The 10,083-nt window shown below is 39.3% G+C and overlaps 1 protein-coding gene across 1 annotated transcript; it reads right to left on the minus strand.

The window, feature by feature from the left end:
- Window positions 1–262: 262 nt before the first annotated feature.
- LOC149629941 (uncharacterized) lies at window positions 263–9,695 on the minus strand. Its single transcript, XM_089851616.1, has 14 exons — window positions 9,396–9,695; window positions 5,216–5,315; window positions 4,289–4,537; window positions 4,065–4,213; window positions 3,490–3,634; window positions 3,188–3,424; window positions 2,342–2,464; window positions 1,880–1,990; window positions 1,744–1,817; window positions 1,585–1,639; window positions 1,330–1,449; window positions 1,074–1,144; window positions 574–628; window positions 263–504 (listed from the first exon to the last, which is right to left on the minus strand). The coding sequence occupies exons 2-14, from the start codon at window positions 5,277–5,279 to the stop codon at window positions 458–460; spliced, it is 1,500 nt and encodes a 499-aa protein (XP_089707742.1). The 5' UTR covers window positions 5,280–5,315; window positions 9,396–9,695; the 3' UTR covers window positions 263–457.
- Window positions 9,696–10,083: the final 388 nt, after the last annotated feature.

Raw genomic sequence — 10,083 nt, forward strand, 5'->3', positions numbered from 1 at the left:
CATCGTAGTCCTTTATCAAAATCCTTGGACAGTCAGTTCAAAATTGAAAAAAAAACTACGGTTCCATTCACGATTGTAGCTTACCCTTAGCTAATTTGAATATATTCAAAGAAAAAACATATTGATCTACCATTTAAGAACAATAGAACTTGATCAAGTGTCAACGCTTTTCCCTTTTGTACCACGCGGAGTGACAATACGGTGCAATGGTCCAACCTTCGTTGGACCAATCGCAATGAACTTAACTCTTTCACCAAGAAAATACAAACAAAACAAATATTTTTATTGACACTACATTACGAAAACTTGAAACAAACAACCGTTAATTAATTAAATAGTATAATATAATATAAGTTAGACACCGTTAATAATAATTAGCTTAATTAAAACATTCGTGGAAAGGTTAATGAGCTTAAATAGATGACGATGATGAATTGATTGAGGTTTCGGAATTGCTTTAATTAAATTTGGATGCGTCTCCGGATGACGGACTTAAATGTTGAACTAGAAGTTGAATGAATAAATAATTGTTAAATATCGCAAAATATGTAATAGTAAATTAATGTTTCTTACAGTTGCCGTGTTGCACGCCGCAATTAATTTCGTCGCTGTTGTCTTTGCAATCGTCCTTAAATAGATTTTTAAAAGATTTATTCGTTAGCTGTAATGGCTTTCTCGTTTTTACCACCATCTACATAGGCAAGACGTCTTCGGGACATGGCCACAGCGTATTACCTTCTTTCGACTTTCTAACGGCAAGGATGATGGGTGGAGGATGTGAAATAGGCGCGCAAACTGTGGAAGGGTTTAGTTTTAGTGGGACGCCAAAAAAGGGGTGGAATAGTCGGACTCATTGGTAATTGGTTCGTCTGTAGCCCTTCTTGAACCAATTACCAATGGGTCCGAGTATTCCAGCCCCTTTTTGGCGTCCCACCCAAACTGACCACAGTTAGCGCTTAGGCCTATTTCTCATCCTCCACCCATCATCCTTGCCGTAAGAAAGTCGAAAGAAGGTATCCTATGGTAGCCCGAATACATTCTTGACAAAAGGAGAGTAGCGAACAAGTACTTACTTGACCGTCGCAACGCCAGACGCTCGGGATACAAATACCACTCGAACAACGGTAATCTCCTTTAGCACACTCTAAAGAAATTAATGTGAACGAGTAAGTAACTTGGAAATTAGCCGTATCTTTAAATATATTTCAGAATGTAACCCCAAGCCATTAAGCTTATTCTAGTCCCGCTTAACATTGCATCAGCTTTATGATAGTTTAAGTTTTTCTGAAATTGAAAAGAGCTAGCGCGATAATCTAAAGTTGCAGAAACCTTTTTGAGAACAGTCTCTCTCGTCGCTACCATCACGACATTCTGCTTTGCCATCGCAGACCCATCTTCTCGGGATGCAACCGGAGCCATCTGCGCAACTGAACCGACTGGGACCGCACACTAACGGACGAAACTTGGAGATTAGAGTCAAGGAACATTACGTGCCATGATAATATGAAAGTGCATATGATTTGCACTTTCATTGAGTTCTTATCTTACTTATGGTTGTTACTTATAACGGAAAAGATACCTTACCCTCTGGTTGAGCGCAACCAATCTCGTCTGTTCCGTCTTGGCAATCTTTTTCGCCCTGAAACGCCGCGAAGTAGAAATGTTAATAGACAGTTAAACAACTTGATGACCAATCCTTTTCAATTGAGCACTGAGTTGAGTTTTAGTATTAAAAGTACTTACGTCACATCTCCATCTTCCTGGAACGCATTTGCTATCGCACTGGAATTCTTCTTTCGTACACGCTGTGTTTGAAGCTGTGATAAGGAGAAAAAACGTTCTGTAGTTAAGTCAAATTGAACGCGGAATTTTAATTTACCACTGCAATTAGATTCGTCAACCGCAAAAACACAATCTCTGACTCCGTCACAATGCCATTCTTTGGGTATGCAAGTCTTGTCGGGACACTGAAATTCATCCTCCATACATTCTGAAATCAATCGATGTTTTATTTTCAAACCTACCTTACTGGATAGAGGTTTTATGGTGGAATTCATAAACGTCAGACGCAACGCAATTTAGTACAGGCAAAGGCAGGGCATCGTGCGCAAAATGCAGAACGTTTGCGCACGACGCCCTGCCTTCGCCTGTACTAAGCAGTACGTTTGCGCACGAGGCCCTGCCTTCCCCTGTACTAAGCAGTACGTTTGCGCACGAGGCCCTGCCTTCCCCTGTACTAAGCAGTACGTTTGCGCACGAGGCCCTGCCTTCGCCTGTACTAAATTGCGTTGCGTCTGAAGCTTATGAAATCCACTTTTAGTCATGAATTTGTGAGTGTTACCTTCGTTCTTAGCTAGATTTACGCAGATACTCGGGTCATTGGAGTCGGGGTAACGTTCGCACGAAAATACGTTGGAGATGGGTAACGTTGCCGGGATATATTCGCCGCAACCATACGTAGCCACTTTAAAAGATTAAAAATGTAAAGTGCAACTGTGCAAGAAACCTTGATCTCCCGCGACCACTCTAGATACTTCGCCATAAGTACAGTTGAACTGCCGTAGTGCCGTATTGCGCTCCGATCATGCGCAGTTGAAACTAACGCCGAAAGTTAGACCTTGAAGGCGAGAGGGATGAAGTGGAAACACCCATACCTATAACGTTGCCTTTGCACCCCCACCTACGGATCGGGCACCGAGCTCTTCCCAGCATTATCAGCGTCTAGGTAGGGTCGTACAGCACGAAATCTTAAACGAAGACCCCTCTGTCTTAAAAATTGAAGCCACTTCTCATACAAATACAATGGCGCTACGCGGCAGCACTTAACAATCGCCAACCGAAGGGTAGGGGTGTGATTGAGGTACACAGGTCGTCCATCATCATTTCCAACCCATCTCACCTCATTTATCCCTGGTTAGACACGTGGCCTGCTAATTTTCTATACGTTTGGTCCCCTATATCCTCCTAGGTCTATACAGACCCAGCTTCCCTTTCTTGATCTTCCTTGATGGAACCGAATTGAATTGATCCCGTATCTAATAGGGTATTACGACTAATCACGCGCCTGTAAATCCCTAATCACACATTATCCCTGCATTATATGAAGACCTTAGGAGAAGTATCGAGACTGGTTGCCAGAAATTAAGGTCTAACCTTTGACCTTTCGCGTAGTAATTAAATACAATACCTCTACAAAATTTTCGGCAAGGAGGCAATGGTCTAAAGTTGACGCATCTTGGTTCTAATATGGCGCAGGCTAGTTGCAACATGCGTTTATTGCACTGGGACTTGAGGACGAGTTGAAAGAATGGTAGGGAACGGTTGACGGCGTTGTAAGTCGTGTCGCCGACCATGTTGGGAAGAGTTGTCTTTCGGTAAGGTACCACTCCTTTACAGATAGTCAAACGGGTGTCCCGGCATTGTCCTGTTCAATCGCGATAGTTTCTTAACTCTCTTTCGGTAACACGTTCAGTTAGTTAGACATCTTACCCAACGGTATATTATCCTGTTTTGCAACCCGGTGACTGTCCGCGTGCGAGTTACCACCGTGGTTTAAAAGAACGGAAGAGGTTGTAATGGCCTCCAGGATGGTTGAGAGCGTCGGCTCGCTAACCACCGATTCAGTTGATTCACCCTAAAATGGAGCGAAAAACCAGTTAATATACCGTTCTATTATTTAGTTGCGGAGAAAACGAGACATACGGGAGAGGCCGTCCTCTGAGGGTACTTCTCTGGCGCCAAGAAGCAGCCCCAGACGTAGCCCAAGTTCACTACACGCAAACAGTGAGGTAGGCCACCATCTTGGGTATTTCGCTCGCGCCAAGGAGCACTACTAGAGGCAGTGCGAGTTGGCTAGCCCCCATCCGCGTGTAGTGAACTCGGGCTCCATCTGGGGTTTATTCTTGACGCGAGCGAAATGACCCAAGATGGTGGCCACCCCCACTGTTTGTTTGCTTCCATGAAGGAATTACACGAATGGGATATAATTGAGGACGTGGGGAAGACTCGAAAACGATAGTACCCAAAGTGGTTTAGTGTATTTAAAATCATAATGTTATTTTTACCTGTTGGTAAGGTATGGAAACACTAACTGGGAGTTCTGCCGGGTCCAATTGGTCAGTCTGGGTCGAGGAATCCGTTTCAGAACTCGCCACTCGGACAGTTGATGGCGAGAGACCCAAATCAACTTTCGAAGTTGGCGTTTGCGAATATTCTTAATATGGAAATACAAAAATTGAAACCCAGTTGAAACCTTTGATTAAGATAAGTGTGTCAGAGATCAACTCACCTGTCGAAATGGATTCTGGTAAGCGAGACGCCGCTGGATGTGAGCCAGGTGCTTGAGTAATTGTCGCTGAGATCTTGTCGGACGACAAGCTGGAGGACGAAGTACTCGTTATGTCCAGTGTGGGTGGAGCCGTGTTTGATATACTGGCCGTTTCCGGTATGACAAAGGACGTGCTTTCAAACTCGCGGTATTTAGGGTGGCTGCTGGATAGAATTTCCCCCACCGATAATGGAGAATCCGCTGATTTATCTGAAAAAAGCGTTTAGAATCTAGACATTTACGAAAAGAAACACAGGGTCAGTTCAGGTATTGTTATTCCAAGCCGACTAGTATTAGGTCAGGTAAGGTTAAATTAGGTTAGCGTATGATGATCTTGTTGCACCAGGGATAGATTTAATTTTAGAAGTAGGAATGGAGTCTAACGGTTAGTATTTTCTTCAGTTATTCCGACTCATAGCCCACCCAGTATAGATCGAGCCCATCCCTGAAAAGTTTAAATTATCTTATTGGCTCACTTAAACAGCTACGTTTTGATGACGTTGCTGACAGGGACAGCGAAAAATAGTGACGTAATTCCTATTGTACCTCTGTCGCTGTGACCCTCCCGCCTCTTCTTTCTTAACCCCCCTCCGTCCCGGGGAAGGGGGTCCGGGACTTTGAACGCGCGCCCAGATTACTAGATCTGTTCTCCATTCCTACTTCTAAAATTAAATCTATCCCTGGTTGTACTTAATATATTAAATGTGTACTGTAGGGTTAAGGATTGTTCAAAACTCAATCTAAAACCTGTTATTTCCAAAAACAGCAGCCGCTGTTTTTATGGAATCGCGGCTGCTAGGTATACCCGTCGTCAAATAGCCAAACTAGCCAGTTAAATTTTTAAATTAAAGCACAAACGTTTATACTTGGTTCAAAAAGGTGACTTACCAGTTGCGATGGCCAGATTGATACCACCGCGTAAGAGCAACAGTACGCTAAACAATATCTTCATTATGCTCCAACTTCTTTCTCGACAATATCAAGTAGCCTAGAAGATAAAACACTTGGTCTTAGCAAAAATTAAAATTGAATTGAGCTCTGTGTTACAATAATTAAAGCTGAAAATCTGTTTCAAATTAATGTCTCTGCCGTGCCGCAAGCAGAGAGATTATAGCAAGAGGGTAGAAAATTAATCTTGATTCAGTACCAAGAAGGGATATCTAGTTTATTAGGGAGAAGAAATAAATTCGCCTCCACATTTCCAGCTCTTTATCTCCTGCAGTCCAAACAAACGTAGCCTGTCCGGACTCAGGAGTTAATCCCCCCCGCCTCTAAATTACAACCAGACCAGCATCTCATTGGTTCTTGAAAACTCGTGCACGTCAGCGTGGCGACGCGAATGAGTACGAAAATTACTGAGGAGAGTGTAGCGAAATAGCCCGGGGCCTGTTTTACGTCCCCCCCCCCCTTGTATTTTGAAAGGGGGACTGCATGGGACTATGGCGCCTTCGAATACTTGGGCATCTTATACCTTCTCCTTAATAAACTAGATAACACTTCTTGCTTTTACGCAAATATTGTCCAAAATTTATTGCAAATAATGTTCCATTTCTTAAAAAATATTAAGGCATTATATTTGAACTTTGCACAAATGTTAGTATGGATAACTATACAGTATTTTGTTATACTTTGTAGCTACAACAACGGACCCCACGTTTTTTCGGTCAAATTATTGAGCGTGTAGGGCGGGCTATACGTCTCTTCAACAAGAAGGTCAAGACCCTTATAAATGAAACCCCGTGATTTCCTTCTACATTCTGTCGTTTCTTATTAGCCTAGATACGAAATGAACATGTTTCTCGGGATGTTTTTGAGGTTATAGGCGTGTTCTACATCTTTGTGTCTTGGCTCTTTGTTTTTATCCTCAAAGAACAGAAAAAGTAACGACTTTCGTTTATTTGGTGGGCGAGGGAGGTTCGGGTTCGGGTTGTCGAACGGGAAAACCTTAAAACCCACCCACTTTGTGGCCTTCACGCAAAATTTAACTCGAGTTGTGTTTCAGTTTCTTTAATAAGGGAGAATGAAGTGGTAACAGAAAATAGGTTTTTTCTTAAACAATGCGTTACGTAGGGGCGGGGCCTATATCTAGCTTATCTTCCACGAAATAGAGCTCTACTGGGTGTGCGTGAATTTCGTCGCGTTATCAATGCATTGGGAAACGTATTTAACTAATATTTAATAAGCTAGTACGTAATTCATTAAACTTAACTCTCAAAGCGGATAATGTCCAATAAAAATCTTTCAGAGCAGACGACAGACTCACGGAGGGAACTACTTTTCACCGACGTCATTTTTAGCAATGACGATTGGCTGAAAAACCTCGTGATCAAAACAATTCTAGCCAATCAAGTCTTGTTTAGTCGTCTGCTCAAGTAATGCCATGCAATGTACAACGATAGCTATTGTAGAATGAGAGTGACGTACACTTTGTACGTAGTACTATGAACTCTTGATATAACCCTCATTGCACATCCCTTTAATCGTTTTAGGCTAATTGAAAGAACATGAAAATTATTAACAAAAAATGCAATTTGCTAAAATAGTGTTGAGCTTTTTTCCAATGTGTTGTAATCTTAAGGATTTTGATGTTCTTTCATGAAAATCATGGTCTGGGAATTTCATTCTCCCTTTAAGTTACAGTGAAACCCACGAAAATGGTGTTTTGCCAAAATGGGAATGTGGTTGCTTCAAAGGATTTGGGTGTCTTCAAAACAGGTTCATCGTTAAGCGATTATATCGGACTTGATCACGATTTAGTTAATAATTATTAATGTCGTTTGTTAATCTAATCGCGTTATAATAAAATATTATTATTGTCGATTGAAATAATTTATTGCAAAGCGATTTAAAATCGTGATTAGTGGCATAATATATTTAATTTAGTTTAATTTTAGTTTAATCCTGACTAGAAATTTTAAATAACGATTTTATTTCTGTTTTAGGTATTAAAATTAATCTTTATTAATTCGTTGAATTAAATTTCTTGGTTAGAAAACGATTTTAAACTGAAATCGTATTTAATAACCTGATGATTAATTCTGCTTATATAATAAATTTAATTTGGTTTAATTCAACTTTAATTCCGATTAAAAAGTTTAAATAACGATTTTATTTCTGTTTTGAAGATTAAAATTAATATTTATTAATTCGTTGAATTAATCGATTTTAAACTGAAATCGTATTTAATAACCTGATGTTTAATCCTGCTTAAATAATGCATTTAATTTGGTTTAATTCAAATTTAATTTTGATTAAAATGATAAAATTAAAAATGAAGCCTGATATAGTATATTTAATTTAGTTTACTTCGACTTAAGTTTAAATAACTATTTAATCGTGATGCTAAAAATTAAATTTAAACCCTTATTAATTAATTAATTAATTAATTAGATAAAACTTAATTGAATTAAATAGTCAGTGCGTATTTGGCCATCTGCATGCGTACTAATTTTTATTAAATTTCCTAATTTCATAGTAACTTTAAAAGTTCAAGGAAATTTTTAACCGATAGCCAATTTATTGAACTAGATAACCATCAATATAGTTTTAAAACTCTAGACTGAAGTTTTTATTTCAAGTATTTTTTTGGTGTCGTCTATATTTAGTAAAGTAAACGAATGAATGATAAGACATTAATGTATATATTTTTCAGGGCCATAATACTGTATCGAAATAAATAGAGCGTGTTAGATCAGAGCAAGAAGTGATATCTAGTTTATTAGGGAGAAGGTGCAAGATGCTTAAGTATTCGCGCGCCATAGTCCTGCAGTCTCCCTTTCAAAATACAAGGGGGGACGTAAAAGGAGGCCCCGGGCTATTTCGCCTCTCCTCAGTCGGACAAATACAAAGTAATTTTCGTCATCATTCGCGTCGCCGCGCTGACGTGAGTTTTCAAGAACCAACGAGATGCTCGCTGCTGGTTGTAATTTAGAGGCGGGGATTAACTCCGGAGTCCGGACAGGCTACGTTTGTTTGGACTGCAGGAGATAAAGAGCTGGAAATGTGGAGGCGAATTTATACCTACTCCCTAATAAACTAGATATCACTACTTGATCAGCGTGTATGAGGATGGTTGGTTGCAGCCCCCAGCTCCTTTTCCCGAGTAATATTTATTATTTCTTCCTTAAAAGACGTTTTATTTCAAGTTCACCCGGGTTTCGCTACAAAATACGGAAAATTTTAAAAGCCCCAAAAATATCACACGCTTAAATGGTTAAATGGCCACAAGGGCACATGCAAATTTTATTACCGTTTTATTTGGAAATTAACGGTAAATTAAAGGCTTTTGTTTGTATGTTCTGAACGCCAAAAATACTCAATAATTTTCATAAATTTATTTGTGGTAATTTAAATAATTAGCTCTTAATTGGCCACAAGGGTAAATGTAAAATTAATTACCGCTTTGTTTGGTAATTAACGGTAATTTAAGGGGTTTTTTTCTTTTATGTTCTGAGAGCCAAAAATGCTAAAATCATACGCAAAATTTTATTCATAATAATTAACCACCGCGCATGCAAGGTAATTACCGCTTTGTTTTGTAATTAAAGGTACAAGAACCAAATATTATTAAACGCTTAAATGTTTAATTGTCTGTAATTTATAAAATTTATCCATGGTAGTCTACGAGGTAGATAATTTATAAAATTTATTCATGGTAATTTACGTGGTAAATAATTTATAAAATTTATGCATGATAAATTAAATGGTAAATAATTTATAAAATTTATTCATGGTAACTTACATGGTAAATAATTTATAAAATTTATTCATGGTAACTTACATGGTAAATAATTTATAAAATTTATTCATGATAATTTACGTGGTTAATAATTCATAAAATTATTAAGCAGTATTTTTAAAATGACCATTTCAGATCTCTAAAAACAATTCGACAATACCAATCGCGAATTTTCTCATGAACGCTTAAACAAATCACTCTTTCTCACTTGAAAGGTCAAGGCACTTGGAAAGACGTTGCTATTACCGCATTCTCCCTTACTAATAACAGTATACCACTGACCGACCATCCACGTAATAATACATATATAATAATACAAACATATCATACCTGTTACGTTCTTAACTGAATCCCAATAAAACTTCAAGATCTTCTGGAATAAACCATTAAAACGTTTTTGGTGAATTTGATTTTGCAAAATTGTTTTGAATGAGTATATCTTCAATGGGAGAGTTTTATAAGTTGTAATGTTATTTTTGTCTGGCAGGACAACCTTTCCACGGTTCTTTTGGGGTTGGTAAATGGAAGACCGGTTCTGACTGTTCAACACCGAGTTTACGCGCTCTTTGAAAGTCGCCCGTTACGCCACTAGCTTTTTAATGAAAGACGATCTAACTTCTTGGAAATCGAGGGGGGAATGAGGGGGGCAACAGAAATCCCCTCTTCTTAATGATAATTGGAGGTCCCGGCAAAAAGCGGAAGTCTTGTAAGCTGCTGCCTCTCTCGCCTAGATACATTTTGGCGCAAGAAGTGATATCTAGTTTATTAGGGAGAAGGTATAAGATGCCCAAGTATTCGCGCGCCATAGTTTCTGCAGTCCCCCTTTCAAAATACAAAGGGGGGCGTAAAAGGGGGCCCCAGGTTATTTCGTCACCTCTCCTCAGTCGGAAAATATGACTGTAAGTTTCATACTCATTCGCGTCGCGCTGACGTGAGTGAGTTTTCAAGAACCAATGAGATGCTGCTGGTTCTAATTTAGAGGCGGGGACTAACTACAGAGTCCGGACAGGCTACGTTT

The sequence above is a fragment of the Phalangium opilio genome, unplaced genomic scaffold (assembly GCF_054372755.1).
Source record: "Phalangium opilio isolate 3A_F unplaced genomic scaffold, DU_Popi_V2 ptg000105l_1, whole genome shotgun sequence".
Classification (NCBI taxonomy): domain Eukaryota; kingdom Metazoa; phylum Arthropoda; class Arachnida; order Opiliones; family Phalangiidae; genus Phalangium; species Phalangium opilio.